At 32.2% G+C, this 14098-nt stretch overlaps 1 protein-coding gene across 2 annotated transcripts; it reads left to right on the forward strand.

The window, feature by feature from the left end:
* Positions 1–2385: 2385 nt before the first annotated feature.
* Positions 2386–11303, forward strand: LOC108334113 (uncharacterized). Of its 2 annotated transcripts, none has more exons than XM_017569761.2 (19): positions 2386–2600; positions 3466–3569; positions 3729–3815; positions 3907–3982; positions 4071–4145; positions 4245–4298; positions 4510–4569; positions 4660–4776; positions 5143–5237; positions 5396–5604; positions 6278–6375; positions 6729–6832; positions 7099–7264; positions 7418–7540; positions 8940–9022; positions 9380–9521; positions 9615–9644; positions 9792–9862; positions 10249–11303. In XM_017569761.2, exons 1-19 carry the CDS (start codon positions 2562–2564, stop codon positions 11063–11065), a joined length of 2550 nt encoding a protein of 849 aa, XP_017425250.1. In that variant the 5' UTR covers positions 2386–2561; the 3' UTR covers positions 11066–11303. The 2 variants fall into 2 exon arrangements, with proteins under 2 accessions (XP_017425250.1, XP_017425251.1); XM_017569762.2 differs by having other exon boundaries at positions 10252–11303.
* Positions 11304–14098: the final 2795 nt, after the last annotated feature.

Here is a 14098-nt window from a genome sequence, read left to right on the forward strand (position 1 = left end):
GAGAGTAATTTTAAATGTTGAATTAAATGAAATTTCAGATGTATTAAGAAGTTGTTGATTAGACTTGTGGTTATCTAGTTGTATTGTAAATTGAATACATTTTAGGTTGTCAATTATTCGATTCTATTGTCGTCTAAAGTTTGTTTGGACAGTACCTGCAAAATACATTTTAATATTCAAGTTAATAAATGAAAGTTTGATTAACATTAATACACTAAATATTTTGATTATAAATTATATTTTTAAGTAATACATGTTTAGATAATATGACAACGTTTGAAGTTTATCTACTTGGTTCTATTAAGTAACTTTAAATTGATTTGGATTTAACTTTAATTACACTTTAAGCTCTTATTTAAGTAAGTGTAAGTTGTGATTGTTTAAAAAATACATAAAGTTTAACAACTTTTAAACTTAAATTGAGAAGACGCTGTTAAGAACGGTGTTACGTGGCATGCTGACAATGTCTTTTTAAATGATGTGGCATTAAAAACGGGTCTCAATTGTATTTATTTTATTTCTGAATTAAAAAATGACTTTACACGTTTTTAATACCACATCATTTAAAAAGACACTCTTAGCATGCCACGTAATACCCTTCTTAACGACGTCTTCTCAATTTGACGGAAAACCCATAATTGATTCAATTTTACAAAAACAAGGATCTAATTGCGACGCTGTGAAAAAGAAGTAGACCTATTTGAGATTTCAGACAAAAATAGGAACCTAGCAATACATTAAACCTAAACTTTATTGACAAAAAGTGATCCAAGCTAAACATTTGAAAACTTTTGGGATATGATCTTGGTTAATAATGAATTAACCAAAGCCTTAACTTTAGCTTTGAAAACTCTGTATAATTATGAATAAAATTTCCTTAATTGACGAGGTTTTTCTGAATTGATTTCATTTAGACAATCAACTTTACTTTTGAACTTAAAGTTGTTAAATAAAATTTCACAAATATGAGAATACTTGGATGAAAATTTTATTAATTTTGCATTTAAATAATTTTGTAGATTAGATTAAGAAAATTTAAAATTTCTCACAGGTTTATTTCATTTAAATAATTTTGATATTCACCATTTGATTTACATTAATGAGAATTATGACTAAGTTTTAGGTGATATATAACTAATTGATTGAGTAATATATTAAGTAGATTAATCATGTTACCGTAGATATCTATAACTTCATTATCTAAGTCAAAAAGACTAAGACATTAGATTGGGAGAAGTTAATCAGGATTAATAATATATGTGAAATAAAGAAAATTAAAAATATTTTATACCATAAATTTATCATGATTTATGTAGTTGATATTTACATAATTTGGATGTTAATCATTACTATAACATTTTTTATACAGACATCTTCAAATAAAAAATTTATTTTCTAAAAGATGTCAAATAAATATTATTTAGTGAATACCATACACTTAGACATTTGACACTCTACAGTGGCGTCAACAGGGCTAGGTATTTTTTTCTTATATAGGTCAATGTGTAATCTTTTATATATATATATATATATATATATATATATATATATATATATATATATATATATATATATATATATATATATATATATATATATATATATATATATATAATATTAATATTAAACATGTACACATGATTGTAATGAAATTGTATAAATTTGTTATATTTATGATATAACTTAAATTTAAAGAAAATAATCGTTTTATATATTATTTGTAAGATGAAGTAATATAAATGTAAGTTTAGAAGATATGATTGTGAAGATACGAATGTATAAGTACAATATGTTTTCTTTATCCTATAAATAAAAGGCTATAATATAGATGAATAGTTGCATATATTAATAATTTTATTACTCTTTTATTGCGTATTACATTTGTATAAGACAAAGTTAAACTCCAAAAACAGTGAACACATCAATATTTTATTTCAAAGTAGGTGATAATAGTAATCTAGTTTAAGAATAATAAATAGAAGTTGAAATTGGTCTTTACATTATAGTCAAAATAAATTAATCATTTACTAAAACGTTGTAACGAGTTCTGAACAAAACAGTGCTTTAGACATTGACTTAATTAATTCAAACAATCAAACGCAAAAGTTTAAGATTTTTCAGCATATTGGTGCCCCTATTGTAGATATGTTTTCAATTTCCACAATAATTTAACATTTAATTCGAAGAACAGTGTACTTTAATTTGAATGGTGGAATGCAGGGCGACGTAACGTTGAACCATGTTTCTCAGTTGAAATTCAAATTGGGATGGCCATGACATATAACATGATGGTGGTACATGCCATGGCCATGCATGGGATTAAAATAATAAAAGAAATAAAAAAAATGTAAGAGGCATTATGAAGCGTGGGATAGGTGGTGTTTTTGTGTGTGGCAATTCCGTAGTTCCATGGTTTGTACTTTAGCGCTAGCGATTATTTTGGGGGCATTCTTTCTCTCTCTGCCTCTCTCTTTTCTCTCTTCTATCGATCTTCACGGCGTGGTTGCTTTTCGATCTCTCTCCCACAAAATTAGGGTTAAGACCTAGATCCGACCACCTTCATGTTTTGGAAGCTTGCATCTCTCTCTGCTTCCTCCCCCGTGAGTTTCCACTTTAATCGCGCCAATTCCTCCGCATTTAAACTAAGTTTCAATTATTCTCTCTCTCCCTCCATAATTTAAGCCTCACTTACTTTCATTTCACCATTCCAATGTCATCTTTTTTCCATTACTTTATCTTTCTAATTACAAATTAACTAATCCTTATTTCACTATGCTACTCATTAATTCCATTTTCCGGATCGACCTTCGCTGTTCTCGCTTTCAGCTCTTTTTAATTTATTACATACAGCAGCTTGTAGCAAACTCGTTGCTTGTTTTTCACTTAATTTTTTTCAATCTGCTATTTGTTTATTGAATCTACTTCAGTGGTTCACTTTATTAGGAGGATCTCAATCAGAGACTGTTGATTTGTTTTACCATGCTAATTAATATATGTATTTTTTTTTTACTAGAATTAGTTCTTGGTATTTTTTTTTCAGCTGCGGGTGTTTTTAATTTGAAGTCTGTCTGCTGTAGGGTGTTATTATGCGCATGTTAATCAATGGAAAACACTCGAGCTTTAGTTATAGCAAATACAAGTTAGCGTGAATTTGTGAAAAAGAGGCCACGTGATTCTTCGAAAAAAATTCCCCTTATCTTTTTGATAGATTTGAATTCAAAGTGTCTATCAGTTTATGGCAACTTGCTTTACTGTTGAGATGCAGTGTTTTTTTCACAATTCCGTATAACGATGCACGCTTACACTATGATTGAATGCCATGCTTGATGGCTGAAAGTTTTAAGAGGACAACTGAATTGACAACTAAAGTCTTCAAGTAGCTTAAAACATGCATACTTATTTTCTCGCTCTCTATGTGCCTATTTGTTGCTGTTGAAGTTCATTTATATTGATGGTGTTACGCAGGTGGAGGCAATATTAGACAAGGATAATTTCACTTTGGAAGAGCTTCTGGATGAAGAGGAAGTGATCCAAGAATGCAAGGCCTTAAACAGTCGCCTTATCAACTTGTATGTGTCTGTTTAATTTGAGTCCATTCAATATTTTCGTTGTGTGTGTGTTGTCCAATTTCTATTTTTGGTGAATATACATAAAGGACAGGCTGGAAAGGCAATTACATGTCGTTTCAACAAAATATAATTGATAATTTGTCCTTTTTCCCATTTTAGTTTGAGAGATCAGACCCAGGTTGAGCAATTGTTACGGTACATTATTGAAGAAGCACCCGAAGATGCTGAAAATAAACGAGCCTTCAAGTATGCAGTTTATTGAAAATTTGTTGCAAAAGAACTTTTTTAATGTTTCAACTTCCTTGAAACCATCTCTGTTTGTATGTTTGTAATTTAGGTTTCCATTCATTGCCTGCGAGATTTTTACATGTGAAATTGATGTCATTTTGAAGACCTTGGTTGATGACGAAGAGGTCTACACTTCACCTAGTTTGTGAACTTATTTTTAGCTTCAAGTCATGTCTCTTTATTGATTTCCTCTTCACATTATTGTAATTTCAGCTGATGAACTTATTATTCTCCTTTTTGGAGCCTAATCGCTCACATAGTGCCTTGTTAGCAGGCTACTTTAGTAAGGTATATATTAAGATAAAATTTAAAGTTTTGTTTGCATGACCTTTTTGTCAATGTGGCCTATCTGACATGCATGATACTGATTTCTATGCCATTTTACAGGTTGTTGTTTGCCTAATGATTCGAAAGACAGTTCCACTGATGAATTATGTTCAAGTAAGTAAAACATTGTGCTTTTTCAGTACAGTGGTAGTTTGCTTATTCAATTTTATGGAGGATTAAAAAGCTTGATTGATTTTACATTAAATCCCTTTTATCTCTGCAACCTTTATATGAAACAGTTTCTAGTCTATTGTTTGGTGTGCATATTGCATACTATAGTCTCCTTGTGAAATCATTCATTCTTGATTCAACATAATTTCTACAGGTCCATCAGAATGTTTTCCGTCAACTGGTTGATTTGATAGGAATTACATCCATTATGGAGGTAAATTTTTACCACTTTAGTTGTATTTATGACAGTTCTGAGATCTTGCTGATGTGCTAGAATGGATTCTGAGGTAAGTTCCTTTGACAGGTTTTGGTTCGATTAGTAGGTGCTGATGACCATATGTATCACAATTTTATAGATGTGATGCAATGGTTGGCTGAGAGCAACTTGCTTGAGATGATTATTGATAAATTGAGTCCATCTGTAAGTAAAACATCTATCCAGGTTTATGTTCCCTTAGCCAGCTTTTACTTGTTTGCTGTGTGATGCTTATGCATTTAGCTTTATGCCTTTTCAGACCGTTAAATGAGATTGAATGTAGCCACATACATTCTTTGATTTTTGGGGATTTTATTATCCACAAGCCTGACTGATCACTCTAATAATGATTGCTAGTAGTGGTGTTGTATTTGCTCCCAAAGTTTGTTTTCTGGCACAGAGAAGATGTAATTAATTAAAAGCTCAATTTAGTATTCAATTTTTGTTTTGATGTTTGAAGTTTTAGGCTTTTTATTACCTTATTTTTTGTTGCAAATTATCTGACAACTTTTGCTCTGCTATTTGAACCAGTGTCCTCCCGAAGTTCATGCCAATGCTGCTGAAACATTGTGCACAATAACTAGAAATCCCTCATCTACTCTAGCAATTAAACTTTCAAGCCCAAGGTTTGTATTGCATGATTTTATGATATTTTTCTCTAATATTTGAATGATATAATTATCATATATATATATATATATATATATATATATATATTATGTTTTGGTCTTTTCGTCTAGTATGTAATTCCGAAATAATTATTGTATAAATTTTATACTTGCAGTTATGTTGAAAAACTATTGGATCACGCACTGGAAGATTCACAGTCAAAGTCTAGCCTTGTGAATTCACTTTCAGTGTGTGTTTCTTTGTTGGATCCCAAAAGATCTGCTATATCATCTCCCCTTTTTCATTCCTTTCGAAGTCAACACATGTATGAGCCACCAATTCCTGTAAACCCAGACACTATTGGTGCAATGCTACCAAAACTTGGTAAGTCCAATTTGTTGTGTTTTTAGCTGTGTTATTGTCATCATCTATGATGCATAAATATGATACGTGTGTCGTACACGACACGTATTTGATATGTCAATATTTTAAAAATAATAGGATATGATACGAGATATATACATATTGAAAATGTACAAAATTTTGTAAAAACATGATAAATATGTGATTGCTATTATGTGAATTCAAATTAAAATCAAATGTATTGGACATTGTCAAACTAAAAAATTATAAATTATTGTCATCACAAAAGTATTACTGCCTAATAGATTATATACTTTTTTGAAGAGTATTGGTAAAATATTTTAAAGTATTGGCTACGGATACATGTCGGACACAATACATGATACAAGTTGAAGTATCAGCGCATCATAGGTCATCATCATGGATTTGGCTTAGTTGTATTGTTATTCTGAATGTTGTGTAACAAAATAATATAATGCATATAGTTTTTAAAAAAGGTTAGAGGATTTTTAATTTTGAAGTTACATCATGGATTTAGTTATTCTGAATGTTGTGTAACATAAAAAGGTTAGAGGTTTTTTAATTTGGAATTTAGTTTTGCAACTGTTTTCTTTGTTGAAGCTTTGCAGATTGTTGTCACTATGCTTTGTTAGGTACAAACCAATTGGTAAATTTTTTATTTTTTTGTCTTCAGGTGAATTGCTTATGCTTCTGAATGTATCATCCGATGAAAAAGTGTTGCCCACAACATATGGAGAACTGAGACCTCCACTTGGCAAGCATCGATTGAAGGTTAGTTTTTATTGCTCTCTCAACCAATTAGAGGGGAGTCGCAATTACCCATACCTAGGGTGAATTATCCTACATTTGTTTGCTGCTCATTTTATCATAAATCCATTCAAATTTGTTTAATTTAACAAGAAACTAATGAATGGTTGGTAATGTACCTTGATGAAAATATCGGTACTTTAGTAATCCCTTAACTAGGTTAGTGTCAAGCCAGTCAATATTGAATTGTTGTACCAAAAATCATCTTTGCTGTCTATTTCAAAGCTGTTTATGCAAATGTTCTATTCTTATGCTAGGTATTTCTAATATGAATTTTGAATATGTTTAATTTCTGATCTTTCTGCTATTTATTTCAGATTGTTGAGTTCATTGCCGTCCTTCTGAAAACCGGAAATGAAGTGGCAGAAAAAGACATGGTCAATTCAGGAACTATTCAACGAGTCATTGACCTTTTCTTCGAGTAAGCAACTATGAATTGTTTTATGTAGTGCATGTTTAGTTTTGCATCAGATCAGTCAATGTGGATCCATTTTAATAGCTGAAGCTACTTTTAATATTCCATTTTTCACATCTGAAACGTGGATCCAATGCTCGAAGAGCCAAATCAAACATGCACGTAGATGTGTAGAGAAACCTTTCAAATTTTGAAATTTGTGGATGTAGCATTATTGCTTATCTTCATCTTCAACTTTTTTTAACTAGTTTGAGCATGGCTTGCTGATACAGGTATCCATATAATAACTCATTACACCATCATGTAGAAAGTATCATATTATCATGTTTGGAGAGTAAAGCTGATGCCATTGTTGATCATCTTCTTCGGGAGTGTAACTTAATTGGAAGATTTCTCCAAGCAGATAAACATTCTATTCTATCTGCTGACAAAAATACGGTAAGTGAATGCTTAAATGCTTTTGAATTGATATATTGGATGATTTCATTTTCTTCAATTTTTGATAGGACCTATATGAAGTGCATAATCAATCATCTCTACATTGCTGTCATGTCTATTAGAACAGCCTTACCAAATTGTTTTATTTTGCAGCCAACTGTACTTGCTGCTGGAAAACAGGCACCACGGGCAGGGAACATTGGGCATATTACTCGTATTGCTAACAAACTTGTTCACCTAGCACATAGTCGAAGCCTCATACTAACATGTCTTCAGGTTAGTTGTGAATGTCATATTTATAGCATCAGGAAAGCCTCATCGTTTCTATAGTAAACCTTTTTCTGTTTATATAAATCTGAAGCTCTGTAATAACTTTTGTTGACAAATCTGCTTAGAGCTTATAACTTTGCTCCAAGGCTTATCTGAAAGAAGCTTTTGGAGTCTAATAAAACACCAATTAATGAAATTAATAAAATATAATATGAAAACTGAAATCACAGCAATGCACATACTCTCCCATTGACACAAGTCTCCTACAGGAGAGTATTCTTAGTTCTCAAATTACAATTAACTTCACATTTCCTAATTACAAATCTTCAACGATATATACACCCAATACATGACTGCTAGCAGTTATTTTCCACCCATAACTTCTAACATAAGATAATGGTTGACATCTTTTGGAAGTCTCATATTGACTAAAGGTAATGTCAATTTACAGTATATAAGTGAGTGCAAACCTCACTTTACGAGTTGATGTTGAATTAGGTTTAAAATCCACTTTTTAACATAGATCGGGCCATGAATTAGAGCTTATTCTAGCAAAGTTTGTTTGTTGGATCTAATTTTTCACTCGCTATTGGACTATTATTAATGTTTAGTCCCACACTCGACATGTATATATGCCTTAGCATATGAGGGTGTGTTAGAAGTTTCACATTAACTGGAGATAAAGTCAATTTGCATTATATAAGTAGGTGTAAATTTCATTGTACAAGTCGATTTTGTATGATTGAGTTAGATTTAAAGTTCATTTTTTAACATTTTTATTCAATTTTATTGTGATAACAAGTCAGCTGTGAACATTGCTTATAATAAGTCCTTAATTATAGTCTTGATAGAGGTCTTGTGGTTGCAACCCATATCCCATATCCCTATAGGACTTCAAACAGTGGACATTTTCATAGAGGATCTTCCTTGGGCAGATTCCACAATTTTGTAGGCAAGTTAAGAATGATTGATGTTTATTTGCCAACTTGGGGGGAGTGTTGTAAAATAGCATATTTTTATGATGAAAATATTCTTATTATTTAATTTATTAGGAGAAAACATATTTAGAATTTTCCTATTCAACTCAACATTTTTTTTTATTTTCTTATTTTACAGAGTTTGATTATTCCAAATAGAGGTGATGAGAATGTAATGTGTGATGCATACCAATAAAATAATTCTTTATTTCCTTACATAGTTCAAGTCATGACATGTTTTGTTTTCCTGTCTATTTGATGTTATTTTTCTGTCTATCTGTTTTGTGTGAAATCGCAAACATGCTAACTTGTAACTATAAAGTTTATTCTTTCGTCTGAGATTTTGGAGCTGAACTCATGTTGAAGTTATTGTGCTTTGATAAACTTTTCTTGAAATATTTCAACCTGATATGTTTTAACGTCCGCAGGAAAATAGTGAGTGGAGTGAGTGGCAAACATCAGTTCTTCAGGAGCGTAACGTGGTTGAGAATGTTCACCGTTGGGCTTGTGGGTAAGCTTTTAATTAAATCTAAATGCTTGACAAGGGTTGATTAGGGAGGTTCAGCAGCTCCCATTATAAAACTTGTTGTGGGTTTGATTTGGTTATTGCAATATAAATTACAAGGGAACTAAACCATTGCCTTACATTCAGTCTTGTGACCAAAAGTGAGGTTATTTTGGGTAGTAAGGTTTAGAGGGCTTGATTTCAGGGATACTATTAGACAAGCAGTGGATGTAATAGTTGTTTTGTACATTATTATTATTAACTATCTATCGTCTTTTGTTTTTGTTATATGTTTGCTTTGTTCTGTTGTGGGTCTTTCTTATTTTAACATGTCACTTTATTTGTTTTTTTTCCTTTGTACAGACGTCCGACTGCTTTGCAAGATAGGATGAGGGATAGTGATGACGATGACCTTCATGACAGGGACTATGATGTTGCAGCTTTAGCAAATAATTTGAGCCAGGCTTTTAGATACAAAATTTATGGGAATGAGGATAATGAGGAGGTTTGTAGTAGAGCACCTCTGCCCCTGTGCGTTTTTTGGGTTGCACCCTGCAACTTGAATTCTGGACTAATGTTTTGATTGGCTTGGTTGCAGGAACGTGGCAACGGTGATAGAGAGGATGAGGTAGTATTGCTGTTTATTCTTGGTTACAATTATAATTTAATTTGATCGATTTTGTGGATCCTGAGAATCGGTCTGGCTCTTATATTGCTGAGTGATATATTGTTAACTAATTTGATAGCAACTTTATCTGTTGTATGATCTGTGCAGGATGTCTACTTTGATGATGACTCTGCTCAGGTAGTCATATCAAACCTCAGACTCAGTGATGATCAAGGGAGGTGAGTCAATTTATCACCACTAGAAATAGATCGTGCTTTCAATTGCTTATAGATCTTTCTATACATAGGAATCCCTTCCCTTTCACTCATCCTCATTCTGTTTTTGGGCTGTTATTGATTAAAAAATTTCATATCCCGTGATAGAAATAGAATATGCTTTCATTTCTTTAACCTCAGAACATATTTTGGTTTTCTGCCCCATGACGTGTCTCCTTCCCTTATGCTATTCTCCCATCACATGCAAAAGTTATTGTGAAAGAAGTAGATTGCACAATGATCTAAGTGGTTAATTTCCACTGTTTTCTTTTACTTCCACGTATAATATAGAAAATTAAGAAAATATTCAAAACCAACATAAAACATTATTTTAATTTTGTTGCTTGCAGTAGTCTTTTCACAAACTCCAACTGGTTTGCATTCCAAGACGACAGAATTGGTGATGCAACTGGGGGCACAACATCATCTGAGATGATGGATGAGATAAACATGAATGGTGCTGCAAATGGTGGTAACAGTAGTGATGATGAGGTAGTTGTTGGAGAGGATGAAGAATTGGCTGAAAGCACCAATAATCTCAATGGTACATCTAACTCAAGCACAAACATAAATGGGGTAACTGGTAGTGATTCCATGAATGGGGACGCCTTGAACTTCGAAAGCAAAAAGGCAAGTGCTTCACATGATATGGGTTTCTTCAGGTTTGAGTCGGACAATGAAGAATTGTTTGGGGACAGGCCTTTGCCAGAGTGGGTGGGATGGGGTGGACCTTTAGATGTGCAAGATGCTGGCTCAACCACGAATCCATTTGTGGACCATGATTCTTCTGGTTACAACCTTTCTACCAAACCTCAAATAGGTAACCTAAATCCTAGTCCTCCAAATGGGGACTCTGTTCCTTCAAACAGGTCACCAGCCCCTAAAGATTCAATTGATGGGAGTATTGACTCGAGTCAAAGATCAATAGCAGTACCATCACTCTTTGAAGAAGATGTTGAATTTGTAGGTGTAGAATTAGAAGGTACTGAGAAGGCTATGGAACAGGCTTTGAAAGAAGGGATAGTTGGAGAGGCAGGTCCATTGAAAAGAAACATGGTTTCTAAAGTGCCAGAAAAAGAAAGTTCTGATGAGGGTGGTCCTGGAATAAAGGAATTCAATGATGCAAATTACTGGAGGGTTGACCAGGAAGTTGCTGTTCTGGAGTGACACGGACATGATGGTAAATCTTGTTTGTATCAAAAGTTAGACCAACACCAGTGGACCCTATTCTTGGTTCGCGGGAGCGAATTCAGCAAATTAATGTACAGTATATTTTTGTTTCAATTATGCCCTATTTCTGTTCACGTTTATTAGAGATTAAGCTTGTTTGTTATTCTAAGTTTTGCCTCTTCCTGTAAGTGATTTATGGGCTTTCCCACATTTATCGAATTTATTCTGCTCTTCATTTTGGGCTCATTTCAGCATTCACGATGATTTGCCATCAGGTATGTAGTTGTCAGTAAATCTGGAGGACTTGTTTTTAATTCGTTGAGGACGCTCTGCTTAATTAGTGTTGTGAAATGCATTATGGAAGATATACTTACATAACTTTCTTGTCAATGTGGTTGTGTATTTTTATGTTTTCGACTTAGTGAATTTTGTCAAGTCTCTGCAAACACCATGGTACCACCGGCATCTGGTGAATATGATTCGGCTGACTAATGAGCTACAGAATCGCGAATTTATCATTTTATCATGGTTCATTATATGCCACTGGCTGAAAGGTAAACATTCTTCTAAGCATGTGGTCCGCACTTTGGTCTTCAGGTTTCTTAGAATGAAGATATTTGTTGGTAAGATTTCGTCATTATCTCAATGCCTTGTGTTATTAGTCTTTATCTAAATATTTTAATATTTTAACTGGTACCTACTGGTTTACCTTGCACAATCTCATGGTTTTCAACCAATTGGATACCAACTTTGATTATTTATTCATTTATGAAAAAACAAATTAAATAAAAAGTTTTCAAATTTCAAGATGTTAAATGTTTTTTAATTAACAAATGTTCTTGTTCATTAGTAAAACCCCGAAGCATAGATATGTTTTTTCTTTAGAGAACTATTTTGAAGGTCACATTTTACAAACTTACGATTCTTTAATGTAACTATGTATTGAAAAAATTAAATATGAAAATGGTGATTGAGTTTAAACTAATTTTTGGCAATCAGTCTTGTAGTTTGAGCGTGCTGGATTTCATACTACTATTTTACTGTTTAAACATTACATAATTTATATTATATCATTGTGTGTAATTGTTATTTTACTTATCATTTTTTATGTGCACAATAAAGAAGGTAAGAAAAAATGATCACACTACAATTGTGGAAAACATTTTTTATTTTCATATTGTTTATCGAAGTAACCTAGTTTTTATATAAACAACCAAACTCCAGCTCAAGTTTAAGGTAAATACAAGACACATGTTATCGGATATACAGGTATTATTTTTATTATGCAGAAGTCGTTAATTTTTTTGCTTAAACAAATTTTCCCAACAAATATGTTAATAAAAGACTCGTATTTTAAGGATCAACCTAAGTTCTTTGAAAACTAAAATGCTTCATACGGAATTATGGATGGTTATTGCCTTCGTAAGTGTTCACAAGGCACAAGGCATAATAACACAAAATAACCTCATACGAAATTAAATTAAGATTATTTGTCCGAAGAAAAAGGGTATAGCATGCACTAGGAGATTATCAATTTTGAGCGATCGATAAGAGAAGGTTCTGAAGCAAATGAAATAAAGAGAGAAGAAAACTAAAGGTTGTCGTTGTGAGGAAGTAATATAATCAGTGTTTCAGGAAAAATGATACGTGGAGAAGTAATGTAATCAGCGTTTATAATGGAGGAAGTAATATTATTAATGTTGAAAGAAGGTTCAGAAGATTCTTATAGATAAATGGTATGGGATTCATGATGCCATGGGGCTCCAAACTATGCTACATACTCAATATTAATTAATCATTCATCTCAACTTAAAAAAAAGCTATCTGCAAGATTTTGGTAAAATTATTTTATTTGTATCAAGATATTTTTGTTTATAGTTTTGACTTAAATAAATTACTTATGTTGACATTTCAAAATGATTTACTTAAGTTGAACTTATATTTTACTATCTTAATCTTTAAAATAAGAATAACAAATCTGAATAATTAAACTCTATTAATGATTATAATGTATTGAAAGTGAAGAGGTGAAGAGAAGGCGACGTATTCTAAATTATCGGCTCCAAATGAATGCATAAAATGTGTTTTAAGGTGTACCATGCAGCACAAATATCTTGATACCATCATAATTAATCTGCTTTACTGTGATGAATTTCACTTTTAATTTCTCTTTTTTGCTGGAGAAGGTTAAATTAATGTTAGTGTCATTCAAGTCCTTAAAGACATCAAATGTTGTCCATGCTTTAGCTTTTATAGAGGAATTTTGAACAAAATTTACAGGAAGTAGTTTCAAAACATGCAATCTCTTTATTTTTAGATTACTCTCTGACCCCTCATTGATTATCTCCTTTTAAAGGATAATCTTAGCTAAAGATTGTTTTCTTTTATTTTTCATATAATAACACAAAACACTACGGGAAAAGTGTGCGAGTATTTATGCAAAAAAAAAAAATAATGTGATGTTCAATGGTTCCGGAAAAGTGAAATTTTCAAGTATAGATCTTGGTAAACTGAATTAGTTTCAATTTTAAAAGAAAAAAGTGCAGAGAGTTATTCCCTCCACCACCACATGTTACTCCCTGTACCTCATCATTCCCATTTTATCCTGCACGGATGTGAGAAATCATTGATTCACTCCCTACACCTTTATTTGGTTCTCTAGTTTCAGCTTCTTATTCAACACTTTGGTTTCTGATTCCTTCTCAGTATGTCTCTGCAACGCTTCTTGTAATTGTGATTCTACTTATAGAATGCGGGATTCATTTGCACTTTGAATTTGAGTGGATTTTGATTGTAAATCATTCAATTCAGCTAGACTGTTCTTATGAGCTACAAGTTCTTGAGTAGTGGCATCCTTCTCTGATAGTGCACGGTTCAATGGTTCCTCAAGTTCATCAATCTTGGTTCTTAGGTCGATGTTTGTTCCAACCAATAATTCATTTTTGAGAAAAAGACTGAGAAATCTTGCTCTCGGCTTCTAGAACTTGTCGCTTCAAAACTTCATTTTCACTTTACAAAGTAGAAAGTTTA

The sequence above is a fragment of the Vigna angularis genome, chromosome 11, assembly GCF_016808095.1.
Source record: "Vigna angularis cultivar LongXiaoDou No.4 chromosome 11, ASM1680809v1, whole genome shotgun sequence".
NCBI classification, from domain to species: domain Eukaryota; kingdom Viridiplantae; phylum Streptophyta; class Magnoliopsida; order Fabales; family Fabaceae; genus Vigna; species Vigna angularis.